Here is a 20,992-nt window from a genome sequence, read left to right as displayed (position 1 = left end):
TCGTCCGAGCCCGGACGAACTACGGTGAAGAACACTTGGAGAGAGCGACGTCATGTTTACGTCAAAACTATAAGGCACCTACCCGGCATCGGTTTCTAACTGCTTGGCGGCCTATTAGTATGGAGGCTTGTAATGCTCCGGCCAAGGCGATGTTTGTATTGACGGCGCTTGACTGAGCACGTGGCCTCCACTGTGGTGTCTGCCACATCCTCCACGACCACCACGCCCGACGCCACCATCTCACCCACCAGAGGCCATCGACTTCTTAAGCTTCTCCTCCTTTCTGGCCTTCCCTTTGATGCAGCGAATTTGCCACGTAGCCGAGCTGGTCTTCCAAGCGAGTAGGATGATTGGATCCTCCGGCACCTCCACCACCTCCATCATTGGGAGGGTGGGAGAGGGTTCCATGCGTCGTCGGGGAAAGGAAGGAGGGGGTGGGACAAAAGGGCGGGAATTGGATGGAGGGCGGTGGGGATGGAGTGAGTGGGGAATTTTGGCACAGAAACAGTGTGGATTGTTACAAAAGTTGGGGCTCCGCCTTCCTTCAGGTTGTGCCAAGAGGGTGAGAGTCTGACAATTTTCGTGGCAGGACTTTCGCAATCCCCTCCACCCCCATCCACGCACACAAAGGTTTGGTTCCAGTTTGCACAAAAATCATGGTCCGGACCCCTCGTGGACCGACACGAGCCCGCATTGGATCGCTTCCACTGTCCGGATGGAAGCGGGCGGTTTGAGGATCGGTGTTGGAGATGCCCTAACACACCCGACAAGAAAAAGGAGCTTCATGGTCCATTATGTAAATATTTTTGTTCTTTTACCACACATATCGAGTATATCGATATCAAAATTTGAAGCTCGTATTTTGTAGCTGGTCCACAAATCCACTTTCTTGTCCTCTTTTTTTCTTTTGTTTTTCAGAACGCTTGTGCTCAACCGGCTAATAACATGGCACAAGTCAACCGTCTCCTTCATGTGACAAATATCCGCAATGGGCCCGTGCATGACACCATTTATTTGCAAAATGAGTGCACCATGCGTGATGCGTCATATTGAAACCCTAAAAATAAAAAAATGTACAATGTGTATTAAAAATAGACATCAAAACATAAAATATAAAAATATTAATCATGCATTTAAAAAAATGTTATACATGCATATCTTTTATTATGTGTACGAAAAAAGGACAACTTGTATGAAAATAGTAGACATCAAAACATATGAAGAAAAGAATCTTAATCATGTTTAAGAAATGTTAAGCATGTCTAAAACAAATTTCCTGGTGTATACAAAAAATTAAGAAAATGTATTCCAAAGAGTAGACATAAAATAGGAATTATTAATTATGTGTATACAAGATGTTTCTTATGTATACCAAAAATGTGCAAGTATACAAAAAAGAAAACAGGTATCACAACATATATTTCGAAAAATATTAGTCGTGTATTTAAAAACTGTTAAACGAGTATTAAGAACATACACAATGTATCTGAAGAATGTGACTTGTGTAAAAAAACCACTAAGAAAACTGGGAGAGAAACAAAAAAATAGAAAAAAAATACCATAGAAAAAATAGTGCAAAAAGTAAAGGAAACAAAAGAAAACAAGAAAACCAAGAAAGAAGTAAAAATGAAGTAGTGATTAAAAATAAAAAACCAAAGAAAGCTCCAAAGAAATAAGTAAAATTTAAAAAACAAAAGGAAGAAAAAACAAGCAGTGACCAGAACGAACAAACGAGCGCATAACCGACAAAACACGCTATCGGCCGCCCCGCATACAAAACATTGCATGTATATAGCTCCCGCGTACAAAACATTGCATGTATGTGGCTTGGTGCTCAATATATGTACTCTCTTATTTGCATTATCCCTTAAGCTCGTTGCTTACTCCAATTATTTTGAATGAAGAGAATGCATGGAGTTAATTTCAGTAATATTTCGGAATGTACGTTAAGCTCAATTACTACCAAAGAACATGTTGTTAACTTGATTCAGTGTACCCATGGGAAAAAAAGTTATTCTAGTGTTCTATAGAGTTATAACCGTTCCACATCATGTGTTAATTTTTAATGGACGTCATATATATGTTGATTGTACATGCCTCCAACTCCAAGGACCGCAGTAGGCATCAAATGGACGTGTGAGCTATGCGTCAAACCTCACGCATCACCCTTAATTAATTTGGAGTGCAGAGGTACTAGTCATATCACCCGCACCTCAAAAAACAAACCTAACTAACATTACTACTCATGAGTTGTGTACCATGGTGCCATACTTGCCGCATGCTTTGTTTCCTTGTCTTTTTTTTTTTATGTTGGGCTCAATATATGCCCTCTCATATTTCACCATCGTTATTTCCACACTCCGTTTAGCTCTCCGGCTGCTTACTCAAAGTCAGAATGCAAGTTATTTTTATCAACCAATCATCATGTATTAAGCTAGATGCCGTATCTACAACATTTTGTTGTCTTGGCACCAATTGAAATATTAAAGGAAACTGACCAGCTCATATAATCCATCCGAGAGGACCATGGTTTGCTCGAGTCAGATGTGAAGAGGTCAAATTGAAATGCTGCTAAGTTGGACCATTTCATGATAAGTTCATCTTCTCCAAGAGCGAAGCTGCCGTTAGAACAAAACGTAGTTCCCTTCGCAGACTGCTCGATGTTCGACATCCTCGTTGACTTCAGCTCCGGCAAACTCCATTTCACGCATTACCGGGCTACCGGCATAGGGCAGCGATTGTATGTTAACATCAAGCAAAACCCTACCAAGTATTGCTTTGATGTGCCACACTGTAACCAAATTGAACAAGAGTAAGCAAAGAGTATGCTGACAGCTCAACCAACTCATATAGTTGGCGCACATAATGATGGTGGGAAACCTGCATATAGTTCACTGGGCCAGACGTCTTCGCTAAGCCCAGCAAACAGCTCAACATGCAAGTTCTTCACGTCCACCGTAAAGTATCCGAACTGCTCCTCTTGTGAAGAGTTGGTGTATAACTCCTTAATAAGCAGGTATCCCCCGGCTACACCAATCAGCATCACACTCTTTGCCAGCAATGGGATGATCTTCTCTGAGTGCCATTTGTTATTTCTCAGAACGGAATAAGTGAGGGCATATGAGTCCCCTGTGTCCGGATCAAAATCCACACCGAAGAACCCATAGTCAGGGTACCATTTGGAGAGTCTTGCAATTGCAAGCGCCCCATCCGCTGCCTCGACAATGAAAAACTGGCTCGTCAATCGTCGTTCGGATGGTAGGTTGACATCAAAGAACTCCATGATGGTCGTGTCAAGCAGGAGCAACTTCTGGAAATGCAATTGCCAACAGAAACATCCATGGACGAATTGGCGGTACGGCGATAGCCCAGCCTCGGAGTCTTGAAAGGAAGCACGTGTAGCGTGAGCACCCCATTTGTCATAAGTAAGAGCACGCTATTGTCCATCGGAAGAGGAGAAGACCAGAAGCAGCAGATTAGTCTTGCATTGCGCCAAGCACAACACTCTGAATGATAGAGGGTCGACCTCCTCATCGCCGGGGGCAAGGAAAGTCTCCACGTAGAGGACATCTGGTCTGCGGACTTATATATGTCTTCGTAAATGGGCTTGCTGACAAACTGGCCTTTCTTTTTCAAGTTATTTTCTTTGTAAATGGGCTTGCTGATTAAGTTTTGATAAATGTTCACTAGTATCTCTATTGTATTTACTAATAGTATATTTCTCTAAAAAATTACTAATAGTATATGACATGTGGCGGACTGAGCGTAGCATCAATAATTAGGTTCCTTGTGCTCGAAATGGTATATCAGGCCCTAAGTCCCAGATTTAGCACCGATGCTTACATTTTTCTAGATTTATTTTAGACTTTTCGATAATGGTCCCGATGGAAGAAGACGGTTTAGTCGACTTCGAAAGTGCATGTGTTGACTTTCTCAATCTTAAAATATATGAGCATATGCAATTGTAATGTGTCAAAAAAATACAGTACTACATAGTTTATGTCTTGAGTATGAGTTATGTTAAAACATACCTATTTCCTCTGTTCTTAAATATAAGTCTTTGTACAGATGAAAAAATAGATCACGTACGAAGCAAATAAATGACTTTATATTTTAAAATATGTCTACATACATATATAGTTTATATTAAAATATCTATAAAGACTTTATTTAAGAACGGAGGTAGTGTATGTCATGGATTGTGCACTAACCATGTTTTGCGGTATGCAAAATTCTACCGCTGCGTTTTCTACCTGTGTTCTGCCCTATGGGGCCACCGTCAGCCTTGCTCCACGCGGTGCCCAGGTCAGGGATAAGGAGCTCCATCTACCGGCAGGTCGGCACGCAACACGCAGTCCACCAGCACCCAGCTCGTGTGTGAGTCACTGAGTCGTCGCTTAGTCATGCCGACGGTAAATATCGTAGAGGTCGACCACGTGGTCGCGTCCGTGCCACCACCGGAAGACCTGGTAGTCCGGCTATCCGCGCTGGACGCGCCGTGGGTCGCCAACCCGCTAATCCAGCGCGTGCTCCTCTTCGATGACGCCGGCGGGCAGCAGCACCCGCCCTTCGACTCGCTCGTCGGCTCCCTCCGTGCGTCCCTCGCGTCCACGCTCGCGCGGCTCCCCCCGCTCGCCGGGAGGATCGTCTTCCTGCCGTCCACCGGCGACGCCGCCATCGACTGCACCGGCCGCGAGGGAGGCGGCGTGCGGTTCGCCGTCGCGGAGAGCGACGACGCGGACGCGCGGCGGCTCGCGGGGGACGCGGACCACGACGTGGCCGCGTTCGAGGCGCTCGTCCCGAAGCTCGAGGTGGGCGCGCTCCCCGCGGAGGTGCTGGCCGTGCAGGTCACGCGGCTCAAGGGCGGGGTGGCGGTCGGCGTGGCGCTGCACCATGCCGTGGCCGACGGCCGGTCGGTGTGGATGTTCCTGCAGGCGTGGGCCGCGGCCTGCCGCGGCGATGACGCTGCCGTGGCTGCCGTGGCGTTTGACCGCGCGGTGGTCGCCATCCCCGGCGGCGAGGAGCTCGCGAGGAGCACGCTGCGCAAGTATGCGCCCAATCTGCCGCTGGTATGTTCCTCCTCACCCTTTACTTTCCGTCCATGTCCGTTAGTCTACGCAGCCGGCGAGCAAGCCCGACTGCGTTTCCTTGGAAAAATAAACTATCTGTCTCTATCTCTGCACCGTGTAGATTTGATTTCCTGATAATTAAGGTCAACCGTTAGCCATCGTTTTTTTCTTGTGTACTTTCCATGTTTTATTTTTTTTCTCCTGGAAGTTTGATGTGCATTCTAGTTCTAGATAAATTCATTTTTATTCATTTAATACGCGACAAGTAATTTAGTATTCTTCAAAACTTGAAACATCAAGGCAAATATTTTGTACTATTGCGAGAATGAACATATTTCTAGTATTAAAGATCCAGGTGAGCTAGGCAGTGAGTAATAGGAGAGGCAATTTTTAGGATCAAGGTTCAGCTGAACCTATGGTCCACGCCTTAGAACCTATGGTACCTTTTGAATTCATAAAATTCTGGTTAAGGTTTAAACAATTCCAAGTCCACCTTAAGCACTCTCCCCCCTAGGCCTGGGCCGGCTTGTTAAACAAAATCGGACTGATGGGCTAGCACACATCACTAGGCAAACTGTAGCATTTCAGTCAGGCCCAAGGAATAAAAAACTTTCCATTAGATACTTCTGCCAATTATATATTTTCTTATCTTTCTTGGCGGGCAATATTCTTATTTGTTTGCTCAAACCAGCTAAATAAAGCAGTTTATACCAATAGATATGGTGTGTCATTCATGTAGGAAAAAAACAAGTATGGATTATCTTCAGAATAGAAATAATAGATCGACTAGCAACAGCCGGCAGTGCTATCTAAGATAGTGGGTACTCATTGTCAACCTCTGGTTATAAAAAAAAATCAGCTCTAATGCTATAAACTCATTGTCAGCCTCAACTGAATTTACAAAATTAGACATCAGCATCCCTTAGCCTCTAGTGCATAATAAAGATAAAAAAAACTTGACCATGCAAGGAATAGAACCACATGCACTAGCAAGAAATATTATGGTTGTTTAGCAGATTTTTTTCCGTACTTGTACCTTTTTATCGAATGCAAATACATGATGAATTTAATCTCCATACTCCATCATGTGTTTGGCTAAGAGCTGTTACCCATACCAAAGGCAAATAAAAAATGAACAGTGTTTTGTGCCTGGACAACATTTGACATGTCCAATGCAACATCACTATTTTATTGCCTACAGTAAGCATCACTATTTTAGCGAGAATGAATATATTTCCAGTAATAAAGATCATGTGGGAACTACTGTCAGCAACAGGGAGGATGAAAAATAGGATAAACGGCGATATATGTGGGCCTTGTTTTGAAATTTGAAATAGTGGACGTGAAACCGTGGTGGGTGTAGTGATACATATTTTTCACTCATTGCAATGCACATACATGTTTGCTAGTATATACTAAAGAAATAAACCATGGGTAAATATATTCCAGTATAGAAAATTCTTGAAGTGCAACATAAAGCGAGATGTTTCTTGGTATGTGTCTAATTACAACAATCGTCATATTCCCAGTTTCTAAAACAAGTATGAAGCACACTCTATAATTTTTTAGAGGTTGCCGAGGCCACCCACAGAATCAGATTCACCATAATCAGGTCTCCATTTTTTTCTTTGCTTTTCTTTTGTTTGGTTGCATGAACTCAATACTCGACTCAAATATTTGGATTTAGATAATATAAGGGAGAAATATTGATTATCGACATTTTCATGCATAATTAGTATTCGAGGTGATAAAAAAATATCACTTTTATGAGTATACTTAATGGAAATGATAAGCAACATTCGCATGGATATACTAGTAGACGAGTTAGCTCAAGGACTAGGAGTGGCGTTGTTATCGTTCAGCATGGTCTCGACGGAATGGGGGCCAAGCGGGAAGAACCTTATTCCATCTTCACGGAACTGCCACCGTCTAGTCTTTCTTAGTAGGACACGAACCATAAAGGAACTCACAAAAACAGCAAGAAACGGAGCCACATTGCTGTAGGATCGCCGGATATGAAGTGGACAGGTGGTGTCAACTGAGGCGAAGGAAACATAAGTTTTCTTGGGAGGCGGCAGCTGCGAGTAAAATTGATGTCGTTGTACCAATTAAAGAGAAGCTCAAACCAAAGAGATGGATAAGGGAAGTCACTCACAGGGCTAGGTCATGTGCGCATAGCCTCGTCACACACATCTTAGGCAAGGCTTGGCGAGAAGTCGAGAATCTAGACATGACCAGACAACATCAGAGTATCATTGTACTCAAACTCTTCATACGAGGCCATATAAAACACCTAGGAGAAGTAGGGTATTACTCAAATTTCTGGTTTTGACTGGTTTCAGAAAATCTCGTCCGAAAAAACCCTGCTACAGGCTCGCCAGGCATTCTAAAAGCTGTTTCAAAACATAGTATTTGGTCTTCTCGGCTTATATCAGCTCCAGTTGTTTCTCAGCTTCTACTAGCTTCACTTGCTTGTCATTTCGACCTCAACCCGAACAAACAGGGCCTAAGATAAAGCGCTAGAATATGCATCCGAGGAGTACTGCTTTCTTTATGTTGGCAACGCTACCAAATTAACATTCTCATACACTCATTGCATTGCAGGCCGCCAACCTGTTCCCCAGCGCTCCAATTAAACTCCCTCGTCGGACGTTCACCATCACCGCGAAGCACATCCACCACCTGAAACACTGGATATCCGGCCAGATGACCTCCGGGAAGGCGGCCACCACGCCCATGTCGTCCAGCTTTGTAGCCATAGCGGCGCTCGCCTGGGCGTCCTTCGTCCGGTCCAAGCACCCGGCCGCCATCTCCTCCGACCACGACGTCTACCTCTTCTTCTTCATCGACTGTCGCGGGAGAGCTGGCATCGACCCTCCCGTGAGTGAGAACTACTTTGGGACGTGCATCACCGGGTGCCTCGTCAAGGCCATGGCACGGGACCTCCTCGCGGCTGACGGTGTCGCAGCGGCGGCGGCGGCGATACAGCGGGAGGTCCGACGAGCATCCGAGGACCCGCTCGGCCTTTGGGACTGGATGGACATTGTGTCGTGGGTGCCACTCGACAGATTGGTGGGTATGAACGGGTCCACGCGGTTCAAGGCGTACGAGGTGGCCGACTTTGGGTGGGGCGCACCGAGTAGGACGGAGCTGGTCACCATGACCGACGGGCGGGTGGTGTTGGTCGCCGGCAAGAGCGGCGGAGTGCAGGCGTCCGTGTGCATGCACCCGGATCACGCGCGCTCGTTCAACTCTCACTTTCTTGATTCTCTAGGTTGACTCATGTGTATGCAGCATCGTTGGCGGCACCTCGGCGCGACGGTACTATGGGGGTGTTTCTTTCCAGGGACTTTTTGGTGTAGGGACTAAAAAAAATCTTTTTTAGTTCCATGTGAAAGAAAGGGGGGACTTTTAGGGACTAAAAGGGGTATTTGGGACTAAAGGAAGAAGTCCCTATGGGAGAAACTTTTTGGGACTTTTTTGGCTCTTTTCCCAACAATGCCCTTACTTTTAGCATGTCATTTAATAACTTCTAGTATATTACTAGGGGTAACATGGTCTTTTTGCATGTCATTTAATGACCTCTAGTCCATGTTTAGTCCTTGAAAGAAACGGATAAGGACTAGAGACTTTTTAGTTGGGACAAAAAAAGTCTTAGGACTTTTTAAAGAAACAGGGCCTATGTGTCTATGTCCATATGTTTTAAGTACTAGTTTTGTCTAGGCCTTCTTTCTATCTATATCTACCTACTATTTATAGTCATTTAAATTTGTATTGGAATATTTGGTATGTAATTCCAAAAACATCATGGTTAGCTGCCCTATGGATCGGTTGCATTTTTGGAATTACATCAGGTGGCTTTACAATGTTTGTCAGTGATTTGACATTGATTCCAAAAACATACGTACTATAGAGTTGACATTGATTTGGAAGTGTCACCATCAGGTGACTTTCAACGTGCTCTGGCACGGGTGGCTTTGGGCCTCTTTTCTTTTCGGTCTTACGAATCATAGGTAGTCTGTCAACCTGAACAAATCGCTTCCCTCGGGCCTTGTTTGATACTAGTGTATTTTAAGGAATTAGTGAGTTTATCCCAATCAAACCCCTAAATCCGCACATATCCCATAACACCATTTGGTTCTAGTGTATTTGACATGTTTTATCCTCACATTCCCCATAAATCTCCAAATTCTAGTGCATTTTTCTCAATACCCAATACACTACCCCTATCTAATGGATTGGGGATAAATGAGGATTTAAAGGGATTGAATGAAGGTTGGGGTTTCACCCAATCCCTGTGGGAATTATCCCCACCAATCTTCTCAAAAACCCTAGTACCAAACAAGGCCTTAGTGATTTTGTGGACTCTTCATATGTTCATGTATTGCTTGTTGCTCAAATCATCCAACATCCATGTAAAATTAAGAGTACAACATACGCCGGTACCAATCTCCCTTCAGACTGTATCACTGCCCTCCAGACTACAGGTAGTCACATGTTACAGAGCGAATGCAATCGTGGGGACACAATGTGATTTGGGTTAGTCGAAAAAGAATTAAGAGGCCTGAGAGACAAACTAGCAGAAGTTAAGGAGAGGGACTAGATGTCCGATACTTTAGTTGAGGTCAAGGACATTGATCAAAGGTTGCATGAGCTGTGGGAAAGAGAAGAGATCATGTTTAGGTAGAGATCAACATAGGGGTCGCTAAAAGTGGATCATAGAAATACCAGTTATTTTTATAAGCGCACATCTCACGAGAAACATAAAGAATAAAAACCGATAGTTTTTTGAAATCCTAGTCCGGATTGTAGCAGTTTATGCTATTTACTCTCATTGGCTACCACCCACAAACGATTGTTGGCACTTCGGGTGGCAGAAGTCCTGAAAAAAAAAAGAATAAAGGTTCCCCCGTGTGGAGGCCTCTTTGGAATGGCCTTATTGTTGGATCTGATCTAGAATATAGGAAAAATCAATGTGCGTGTGCGTGTGTGTGTGTGTGGGGGGGGGGGGGGGGGGGTATTTTGCGTTGCGTATGGTAGGGAGGAATTGGTTTTACACTCTTTTTGCCCCTACCCACATGTGATAAGCACGGGACCATGTTCGTTGCTTGTTGCTCCTCTCACTGCTTCCCCTCGTATGCTTCTCCAACGCAACTTCTTTTTTTGGTTCCTGTATTGGACTATGAAGGTGAATGAGTAGGAAAACAGCATTATTGACGCAAACTCTCCACCAGTACAAGGAAAAAATCAAGCGCTATACAAAACAGCGTCGTCTCTCAGAATATGTTTATTAGCGTGCTATAGCATGCTATTAGGGAGACATTGTATACTGATCAATTTAACGAGACAATTCTCTATACATTATAGCGTTCTATTAGCGGTGGTATAGCACGCTATTTTTTCCAGTGCCGGTTATGGCCGGCAAGGAATGAGACAAAGGAAAAGGAGAGAAGATAATTCCTTCGATCTTGATCACTAACAAAATTTATCACTATGTTGAAGAATGGCAAGAGACGAATCTCATAGAGGTGGCACCCAAGACTAGGCCACCGAAGGAACACTAGTTACCTCTGGAGGAGGGTTGGTTTAAAGCAAACACCGGCGGGGCAATGTCGTAACTCTAGGATAAAGGCGGTGTAGGAGTGGTTCTACCCACCATGGTATGTTCATGGCAAGTGACTGAGTTGAAGATGGCGGAGCTCCTGGCATGTCATAGAGCAATCAAGATGATTTTGGAGCTTGTTCTGGAATCGGATACCAAGGAGGCAGTTAACAAGATCTATTCTGTGGAGATGGACATGCCCCTCTATGGCCCTATAGCTGGTAGATCAAGTTTTCTACTCCATTCAGCGCGCACGTGGGTTCGACGAGCAGCCAACACGGCGGCACACCACCTTGCTAGGGAAGGTTGTCGTCAGGTTTTGTGCAACACTTGGTTTAAGAGCATCTACTGCTGGATCTCACAAACCCGTCTTAAACGTCCGGACAGGACGTCCGGTCACTGATCAATAACAAAAAAGGAAACTAGACGGGCGCCTTAAATAGGCCTTCCAGCCGCATAAACCACGTCGGTCTGACGCCGTGAACCCACGCGAAATCGATCGAAAACACGGTCCACAATGTCAGACCGACGTGGGTTCGTCGCCGCTCAAGAAGAGGAGATGGCGGAGTAGCAGGCCATTTTAGAGTCCATCCAGGATGAGGCCTATGTGGAGGCCAACCGACGCTTCATCCGACAGGAGCGGGCGGCGAGCGACGCTCTTTTCATGAAATTCGACCGCGTAGATGGATGCGGAAGTCGATGTGGAGGATACAGAGGAGCCACAGGGGCATGACCTACAGCTGCCGTCCATGTACCCGTAGCCGGGCACGAAGATAGTCGACATTTCCGATAAGGACTAGGACATGAATCTTTATCTTTGCATGCTTTTATACGGACTTCAGATTTCCAGTATGAGGTATCTGGATGTGTACGTGAAAATTTAAGACTGATTGATCAATGCCTGCAGACGCGTTTGAACGCATTCACAAAAGTTTGAGGGTCCGACTTTGCCCATCACGGCAATAAATGCTCGAACAAACCTCGGGATTGTATTTGGATGCTTTGAACTTGGTTACGTCCGTAAAACGGCAACGATTCCAACAAAAGAAGAAGAAGATGATGTGTCAAACAAACAAATCAGAGAAAATCGTCTAAAAAGAAAAAAATATAAAAAGAAAACGTTTGGGAACGTCGGACGAAACGCTCGGGCCGGTCCCATACTAATCTCTTACCTTTTCTGTACAATTTGTCTCCCATCTTCGTCTTCCCTTATCTCTTCCCATTCTTCATCGTCAGCCATTGCTCACATCTGTCCGCTCTGCCGCAGCCGATGGTATCGGTGTTGGAGACCAGAAAAGCTACGATCAAAGAACCGATGACGAGAAAAGCTACGATCAGAGATGACAAAAGTTGGATCAGCCATTGTGCAACACTAAAAGCTGCAACCGAAGATCGATAATGCTACAAATAGGCGTTCTAGAAAGCTTGAGTCGGAGATGACGAGAATCCAGGGCCGTCTCCAGGAATTTGGGGGCCTGGGGCGAGCTTTAAATTCCAGCCTCAATTTTTTCTTTAAATCATATAAATATAACTAAAGAATCCAAATATTTGCTCATGCTAAAGAATCCAAATATTTGCTCATATACACAATATGAGTAGAACTGATACTTAATGTTGAGCGGTCGGACAAAATAGATAAAATATGACAAAAACTAATATGATGATACAAAAGAGTACCTGATCCACAGGTTGCTTCGTCCGTGCGTCCTATATGCGTAGACACTCCTGTTTTGGGCATCGACAAAAAATATCGTCATCTTGTTTTTCAACAAATGAGATTGAAATAAATATGAACGCAATATGAGTTTAATGGATAAATGATTCTTTTTCACTTTAATTTCGATTCAATGTTCAAGTGCATCAATTTATAAATCAACACATATAACATCAATTTGAAAATCAACACATACAACACGTCAGTTTAAATGCATCTGCTATTGTTATATGTCTGTCTCGGTCCAAGAAATTACCTAATAGTGTGCTCTTGGTTTTGATGCGCATCAGTCCTGGGCGAGGGGGAGGCAAGGGAGAAGGCGCCCAGAAGCAGCAGGGGCTGAGCCAATCGGGCATACACAGACTAGCAAAGATTAGTTAGCTAGCAAGCCGAGCTGGATTGGGGAAGAGCAGTGGCTGGCGACAGATTACAGTGCAAGGGGGATGACGGGAGGTGGTGTTGGAGAGGGCTACGACCCTAGGGCTTGCTGCAGCATTGAGGGAGCGATCTCATCAGACTCGGATGGCTCGCACACACAGACCTGCGTGGCAGTTTTCTTCGACCGAGGCCCCACGATTTTGGGGACCTTGTGCGGTCGGCCACTTTGGCCGCCCTCATCGAATCGAGGGTATTTTTTTACTGGACACGTGCGAGACACCAATCTGGTTCGTTCGAGCCTACCGGATCGGATGGCTGCAGGTGTCCGGCCGGAATTTGCGTCGGTGTGCCTGCGCTATCAAAAGGGTTGAAATATAATTCAGAACAGATCGAGGGGCTCAACTGCAAACGTTCTTCCCAGCCTCGACGGGTCGACTCCTCCCTGCAACGCCGCTCGCCGGAGCTCCGCCCGTCTCCGTCCGTCCACCTCTCTCCTCTCTCAGCACGCAGCACATCAGTAGTGACGCGTTCTCGGTTCTCCCTACGCGCGCGCTATCGCCTAGCTAGTGCCCGGGAAGGGGTGCGATCGAGACGGTGACGTGTTCGCGCGCGGCGGAACATTGGCCCCAGCCTGTTCGTGAGCTCGTGGAACTGCGTCACGCCGTAAGTCGTGGCTCCGGCGACGGCGTTCGGTTCTGGAGGTCGATGGACGAGTGCCACTTGGAGAAGAGCACAAGGTGTTTGTCGTTATGCCATTGCCTGTCAAGCGAGAGGCGTACGGATCGCACGGGTGGCACTGCCTCCTTCTTGCGATTCAACGGCTTTCCTGTCCATTGGTCGATTGCTCAGTCATGGGTTCGTGTGCTCTTGAACAAGTTGCAGTTGTCCAGGACCAGGCAGGCTTATCCCCTCTCGGTGGACTGGTCTCCGCCTACTGCAGGCCAGATGTTTTGTGGAAATGCCACCGCTGGAGAATCCGTGCTCCTGATGGTGACAGGATAATATCTACTCCTTAGGGTGTAAGAAGTAGTCTTGGTCTCTTGATGGTGTTCATATTCCATGCCAGATTGTTATAGTTTCTGAAAATATCACTTTTGTATAGTATAGTGCCTAATTTCAGAAAAATCACAGTCCACTCACCAGGTCAACAATTCGGATGTGGCCATTCTATCCTGGAAGGTTCCTTGTACAGCTTCCCGACCACGTAGTCAATCATCAAGACTGAAGAATGCGACTCGCTGCTCACAGAAGTCATAAGGCTACTGGGTGCCTGTTTTCAGCGCTCTCCGGTATTCTTCACCAGCAAACTGAACTGAGAGAAGATGACGCTATGGACTGGCGTCGGTCAGGTGGCCAGCATAGCCCAGCTTGCCGGGGTGGACGCGTATGGGCTCATCACGATGATCGTGGAGGCGGCGAGGACAGTTAGAAGGAACCGGGAAACCTGCCAGCTGCTGGCGCGGCGTGTGAAGATGATAGGTGACCTTCTCCAGCAGCTCGAGAGCACGCAGCTGATGCAGCATACGGAGACGAGGAACCCCGTCGAGCAGCTGGAAGAGACTCTCCGACATACATACATGGTCATCAAATCCTGTCAGGACGGCAGCTACCTATACAGCTGCTTTATGGGAGGGAACCAAGCGGACCAGCTCCATCAGGTGCGGAACGAGATCGCCTTCTACCTCCAGCTCTTCCCCCTCGTCGGCTTTGTCGATACCAGCCGGACCTGGGCACGTCTTCTGCACAGAGCTCACCCTCTCGGTACAGAGGTACATATATTCTTCTCTCTTTTCTAGATGTAAATGGTACGGCTATCACTTTTCTAGATGTAAACGATACAGAGGTGCTTGACTTTGCCAGCAGAGGTTTAGTTAGTTATAGAAGCTCCTTTTTAAATCTCTCGTGTGAGATTTATAGTAGGCAAGTTCAATTATCACTTTCTCTGATTGTGTTAGACATAAAAGACTGTCCTATTATGAACACTTTCAGATAAAAAAAATATAAACTAGATTTTCTGGATCATGTAGCTGCTGAACTCTGGACAGATACTAATGAAATTCTACTTCGTAGGAACTTAAATATAAGGAAATACTGTTCTGCATATTTTTGTCTACAAACACGTGCGCTACAATCTTTGTCCATTTTACACCTACCATGGAATCGGCAGCTAGTCCTTGCAATCAAGGAGGAGGCATCAGGCCATACCTGGTCCTGTCCCAGTATTATCAGTTCTCGGGCACGTGTTCTTTTAGTTTGTTGTGCTTTGTTGTTTGCTGAGGTTTAACTAGGCCAATGTGGTTTGTCTTTGTTAGTCCTCCTGCGTGTTGTCCTGAGAAATTTCCACCTATTGTGCTTCACTGTAAATACAGATTTGTTTTTAGAACATTGTCAATTGTTTTCGTAATGCTTATTCAAGAGAAATTTCGTTGAAAGGATCTTATTTCCATCTTTTTTTTGCTTCTCGAAGGATACTATGGATATTTTGCATGCAGTTCATCATTCAGAACATAACAACAGGTAACACCAATGGTACCTTGTTTTATGCTGAATTCAAGTCACTTGGATTCTCCTTTGCTATGAGTTCAAACCACTCTGGACCTGCTTCCTTTCCCAGCTCTTTTAGTCAAGGTACAGAATGAAGGATGCACAAACAGTTTCTTGTCACACAATGAAATTGAACTTTTTGAGCAACACACCCTTTTAAATTATAACCACAATCGGAATTGTAACTGCTCTGTATCAACTTAGTGCCAAACTCTGCAGATTAACAAGACTCTGCTTTACAACGTAATCACCAGATTATTAAGCAACACTTTTACCTCTATGTTCCACACCCGTAAATAAAAATGAGAAATCATTATATTATAACAGCTGAATACTTATGTCCTTTATTCATATTTATTTTTGATATTTTTTATTCTATAAGACTCAGAACAGAGGCCCTCAAGACAACTCAATTAGAAGATCCAGGAATTCCTCCCTGCACAAAATCCAAGGAAGAAGAAAAATCAAGTATGTACACTTAAATCTTACTTGGCAGCTTCTTTAAGTTCATAACTAGGTGCTAAAAATTTCACAGCATTTTTCAGCCTAACTCCATTGAATATGCACATTTGCTTTTGGCCGATTCAAGAAAGCCTTTGTTTATTGCTCTACTTATGTCATAATTTTGTCGATGCTAGCAGTTAAAAACTTGTGAATTTACTCACTGAAACAAACGTGCCTTGCCTTATAATCAATGACAAGGTAGGGTTTCTCTATGGATCAGGCCAAGTCATGAATATGGAGGAACTCGTCAATCTCATAGGTGTTGGAAAAGGAGCAGAGTTACCCTATTTTAGTTTCTCTCAGATATTAGCTGCTACAGACAATTTATCATTACAGAACTTGCTTGGAAATGGTGGATTCGGCTGTATTTACAAGGTAATGCTTTCTTGAAACCAACTTTGTTCGGCGTCGGTTGCTTTGGAATACAAAGCGGGGGGAAACCCTTTTTCGTCAAGTATGTGATGGCCTTAAATAGCTTAAGAACTTGCATTTGCAATACTAAATGAATAAAATGCTAGAATAGAAGCATTCATCTAAAAAAAAGTACATGGATTTCCCTACAATAAAACTACATGGATTCTCTACCCAATTATTGACTATATATGCGTTTGTCCCCCATACCTGATTTGCTGTAAAAAAATCATACTGAAGTGCATCGACCTGGAGAGTAAGGTGTTCGCATATTTACCAGGTCCTACCCATAAAAGCATAGATGGACCAGTCTTCTGAAATGTAATTTCCTGTCTAAAAGCAATGGTAATCAGATTAAAATTCCTGTGGGTCATTTATCACATATGTATACTGAATGGGGTCGGCAATGTACTTACCCCTATTGTTTGTCAGTCAAAGAATGCATAATGAGTGGAAGCAGCGAAGGTTTGATCAATCAGACTCCTTGCTTGATGGTTTTTCTATTAAAATTTTGTGCGGTCTTTGTATACGCTTCCACCTCTCATAGTTTAAGCAATTGTCATTGTTATATATGACTTTGTTTAACATCATGGAGAGAATTAAGAGTTATTAAAAGGGGGAGGAATAGTGCTAGGGAGATTATCTCATCTCTACCCTTTTTAAAAGGAAAACTGTACATCTCTAGCTGAATTACCATCCATTGCTTGCATATGCCAGCAATGCTACCGATGGGTGCGAATTTGCTCTCTTGTGCCCAGCAACAGTCAGGGGTGCCGACAGTGCATGTAACCATACCCCAAAACTTTTCTCGGAACCTCCTCGATACATGTTGAGATGTGTTATTGAATATTGCCATTTAATCTTTTCAGGGCAAACTGCCTAATGGTCTCGATATTGCTATCAAAAGACATAGCACATCTTCACATCAGGGCCTATCGGAGTTCCGAGCTGAGATTGAAGTCATTCCAAATCTTCGACATAAAAATATAATTTCGCTACTTGGGTTTTGTGTTCAAGGAAAAGAGAAGATGCTTGTCTATGAATATATGTCCAATAATAGTTTGGCAGCCATCATTTCAGGCATGTTTGCACTATGATCTAGGCGTGTCTTCATTGTGATTCATCTGTTCATTTCCCAGAAAATGCATCTCCCTAATAGTGCATTTACATTTTTGTAGATGAGTCAAAACGGAAATTGCTTAATTGGTCAAAGCGGCTTCATATAATCAAAGGGATAGCAGATGGCCTTGTTTATCTGCATCTGCATTCTCAGATGTCCATTGTCCACAGGGATTTGAAACCAAGTAATGTCCTGTTGGATCCTGAAATGAATGTTAAAATTTCTGATTTTGGTCTGGCTAAAAAGGTAGCTCCAGGTGCGATTGTGGAAGATCTTGTATACGGCACATAGTAAGATGTCATCTGATTCAGCAATCTAGTTATGAGATGCAACTGTCTTATTTCAGCTGCAAGCTGTTTGCGAGTGCACCGTCATGAATAGTGATCCCATTTTTCATCTGCTAGTGGCTATGCAGATCCTGAATATGTTGCTACTGGAATGATATCGCAGAAGGCAGATGTATACAGCTTTGGCATCATAGTTCTTGAGATAATATGTGGAAAGATGTCCCGGTCTTACATGGTGAAGGTGGAGAAGAGCTCATCTCCAGGATCACTTCCTGACCACGTAAGTAATTTCAAATTATCATGCCATAATCAGAATTGCACTATTGTATACCTCCTATCTGTCACCCCTTCTCAATAATCTACCACTGCAATTTACCTCGATGCAGAGCATTGTGCAGATACAGAATCTCTAAGATGCCTTTAACTTGAGGATCTCTCATAAATATGGGTGCCGATTGGTGCCTTTTATGTCTAAAGTCACCAGTGAAAATTTGATAGATCACTTGAAATGGTTTGGAATCTTTTCAGGCACGCAAGTATAGGAAGAGGCCCCGCAAGCTTGTTGACCCACTACTAGGTGCTAGCAAGAGCGAGACAGCTCAGATTGCGGAATGCGTTAAGGTGGCTCTGCTGTGTGTCGACCGTCGTCCTGAATGTAGGCCCACCATGTCGGAAGTTGTCGCGATGCTCTGCACCATTGGGAGTGGGAGATCGCCACCAGCCTGTTATTGTCACTGAGTAATAATAATCAGGGGTTGTAGAGCTGACCGAGGACGGCCAAAGATTATGACCATCACACATGTACGTATGTTTTACAGAATTGGCAAGGCATGGCAAAGAACGTGGGATTTTCCATTCTGATCTGGCTCTTGGTCGCCCAAGTTCAGTTGAAGGTGAATACCCTAAATCGGACGCGTATTCCAGGCTTGGGGGCCAATTTGTGCGTTTGGAATACTTATTAGAAATGTCAGGGTGCTCCGTGATAAAAAATATATGGTATTTTTTTGTTTTGCAAGTGCCAAATACTTTTGATTTATAAGTCGCGTGGTTGTCTTTCCTGTTATTTGTCTTCTCGTATGTTCTTTTTCTTTTTGAGAGGCATGAACATATATGTTCATATGTGGTGCACACAAAAAAGAGAAATGCATAGATTAAAATGGGTTTTCTCTTTGTTATATTTGGACCAGGCATTTGTCATTTTTGTTTAGCATGCAAATAATCGGATTAGTTAATGATATTTTTTTAAAATTATATATATAATTTGTTTCTTTTAAAGGGGCTCGAGGACTTGGGATTCCTTTCCCTTCTCCACTATAACGCCGTTCTTGGGATTCATTTCCCTTCTCCATTATAACGCCGTTCTTGGGATTCATTTCCCTTCTTCATTGTAATGCAGATCTAGGGTTCAGTAGCAGTTCAACCGTCACATGAACGAGTTATTTTGTGACCAACAACATATGTAGTTCTTACTACCTCCAAGGGTCATGATAGCTATGCGACGGTCGATGCACATGCTTTGAGACACGCACACATTGCCCTTAACTAATTTGAAGTGCAAGAGGAATGAGCATATCTTCCACACCCCCAAAAGACCTAACTAGAGATAGTGCCCATGAGTTGTGTACCTTGCTGTCATATTTGACACATGCTTTCATTTCTTTGTCATGTTTCTTTGACGTCGGGCTCTATATATAACCTCTCATATTCCATTGATGTTTACACGATCCATTTGGATTTCTGATTGCTTACTCAGAAATCGGAATGTAACTTCTACCTACTGACATTAACTACTAAATTAGATAGCATATCTATAGTTGTACTATTGCCATGGCACTAGTGCAGATATTAGAGGAAACTGACTAGCTCATATCTCCCTCGACGCAAGGATCTATGTTTGGTAGAGCAACTAGTTGAAGGGAGCTTCCTAGGAAATATCAATGGATGTCACTTTTGGTAGAGCTCGAGACGCATGGGAGAATGACATGTGGGCATGCAAAATAATTGTGCTCTGCGTTGGAGCACATGTGTGCTTCCTCGCGAGTCACATATTAGTTCTCATTGAAAGTATAGGCTAGTTCTAGTTGGGAGCGCATGATATTATCAACTGAGTATACATGTTGTGTTGGAATAAATTTTTTAAAACCTATCAATATGAGATCGAATGTAAAAGATCTCAACCCACAGTTTAATGGATATTTCATTTTGAGAAAAACTCATCCGTACCAACCCTTCCCTCCTTGCGAGCGGGAAAAAAACTCCCTTGCGGCGAGTTTGGGGTAAACCTTGCACGGATACTCCTTGTTTAGCTAGTTATTTCATGAAATAATTGGATTTTTTTTACTTACAACTTTAGCCTGGAAAGAAAAAGGAAAGTAGCTAACCAGGAAAGATAAAAGTGTAATGCAATTGCCTGATCCGGATTAGAGCAATCGAGCATAGTTCATCCTGAATTCAACAAGCACTTATTTTAAATACAACATGTTGAACTGGATCATTTTAACACTAGTTCATGAAGATATTTTTAGCATCCAGAAATCAGTCAGCTCGACAGTCATTTGGTCCTCCATGTGTAGCCGTCTGATGGGTCCACACGTCCAAATGGGGGTCCTTGTTTGCCTTGTTCTCGGCGTATGAGACCTCGTCATGCCGCCCCTGACCACCATCACCGACATGGTTTCGACATATGAACCGACGGACTCATAGGAACCCGCAACCTAGAACTGACGACGACTTCGTCATAGCACCAGGGACAACGTTAGCATCAGCTAATGTCACGTAACCCAAGGTCGCAACAACGGGTGGTATTGCAACACCACCATAGCAACACTCACGACACCCCTTATTCTCTCACAACATTGACGATGTTGCAGTCGTCGCCACACAAAACATCACTCGGCACTGTAGGAGCTCTGTAGACGGCATCCCACGTGTTGAGCTCCACAGTGATTGCAACAATGACACTACTGAGACCAGCCTTGCAGTAGAGATAGTCGATGTCACCTCCTCCTGGTGCAACAACAGCGATGCCATAACCGCTCCTAGTACCATGAGTGGTCAATTTCGCTGCCTCCTTTTTGCAAGAGCTTCGCTGCTGCCACTGCACCATGAAGAAAAGCATCCCCTCGGAACACGACAGTGCCTCCTCGTCGTAACATGGGAGAGCCTCTGCACCACCGCAGGCTTGTAGCACCAAGACTGCTGTCATGACGGTGGATGCAGCAGCGGCGCCTGGCACGTTGTCCTCTAGCTTGCATCACTGAAAATTGTTGTGTGGGGATGCGCAGCGGTCGTCGACAACGGCTCGTGCAGCAATGTTGGTTTGGCCGTGGAGCGTCTTCTCTTCTATATAGCACCGGGGAGAAG

The 20,992-nt window shown here is 44.3% G+C and overlaps 2 protein-coding genes and 1 pseudogene across 4 annotated transcripts; 2 read left to right on the top strand and 1 right to left on the bottom strand.

Moving 5' to 3' along the window:
* Positions 1 to 2,845: 2,845 nt before the first annotated feature.
* On the bottom strand, positions 2,846 to 4,326 carry LOC123408045 (annotated as a pseudogene).
* Positions 4,191 to 8,530, top strand: LOC123411873 (anthocyanidin 3-O-glucoside 6''-O-acyltransferase-like). The gene is made up of 2 exons (XM_045104831.1): positions 4,191 to 5,069; positions 7,674 to 8,530. The coding sequence occupies exons 1-2, from the start codon at positions 4,404 to 4,406 to the stop codon at positions 8,346 to 8,348; spliced, it is 1,341 nt and encodes a 446-aa protein (XP_044960766.1). The 5' UTR covers positions 4,191 to 4,403; the 3' UTR covers positions 8,349 to 8,530.
* Positions 8,531 to 13,882: 5,352 nt separating this feature from the next.
* On the top strand, positions 13,883 to 18,692 carry LOC123412875 (putative receptor-like protein kinase At4g00960). Of its 3 annotated transcripts, none has more exons than XM_045105835.1 (8): positions 13,883 to 14,532; positions 15,231 to 15,280; positions 15,696 to 15,775; positions 16,014 to 16,186; positions 17,092 to 17,302; positions 17,401 to 17,632; positions 17,747 to 17,909; positions 18,158 to 18,692. In XM_045105835.1, the coding sequence occupies exons 1-8, from the start codon at positions 14,086 to 14,088 to the stop codon at positions 18,365 to 18,367; spliced, it is 1,566 nt and encodes a 521-aa protein (XP_044961770.1). In that variant the 5' UTR covers positions 13,883 to 14,085; the 3' UTR covers positions 18,368 to 18,692. The 3 variants fall into 3 exon arrangements, with proteins under 3 accessions (XP_044961770.1, XP_044961769.1, XP_044961772.1); XM_045105834.1 differs by having other exon boundaries at positions 13,884 to 14,532; positions 15,690 to 15,775; XM_045105837.1 differs by having other exon boundaries at positions 13,886 to 14,532; positions 15,690 to 15,775; positions 16,032 to 16,186.
* Positions 18,693 to 20,992: the final 2,300 nt, after the last annotated feature.

This window comes from Hordeum vulgare, chromosome 7H (assembly GCF_904849725.1).
Source record: "Hordeum vulgare subsp. vulgare chromosome 7H, MorexV3_pseudomolecules_assembly, whole genome shotgun sequence".
NCBI classification, from domain to species: Eukaryota; Viridiplantae; Streptophyta; class Magnoliopsida; order Poales; family Poaceae; genus Hordeum; species Hordeum vulgare.
The sequence above is the reverse complement of the archived record's forward strand: the minus strand, read 5'-3'. Positions and strand labels throughout refer to the sequence as shown.

Excerpts from the sequence above, each read along its gene's own strand:
- LOC123411873 (XM_045104831.1), top strand. The coding sequence starts at position 4,404 with ATGCCGACGGTAAATATCGTAGAGGTCGACCACGTGGTCGCGTCCGTG. Across the intron at positions 5,070-7,673 it reads ATGCGCCCAATCTGCCGCTG|GCCGCCAACCTGTTCCCCAG; the intron begins GTATGTTCCTCC and ends ATTGCATTGCAG.
- LOC123412875 (XM_045105834.1), top strand. The coding sequence starts at position 14,086 with ATGACGCTATGGACTGGCGTCGGTCAGGTGGCCAGCATAGCCCAGCTT. Across the intron at positions 14,533-15,230 it reads CTCACCCTCTCGGTACAGAG|GATACTATGGATATTTTGCA; the intron begins GTACATATATTC and ends TGCTTCTCGAAG. Across the intron at positions 17,910-18,157 it reads CAGGATCACTTCCTGACCAC|GCACGCAAGTATAGGAAGAG; the intron begins GTAAGTAATTTC and ends GAATCTTTTCAG.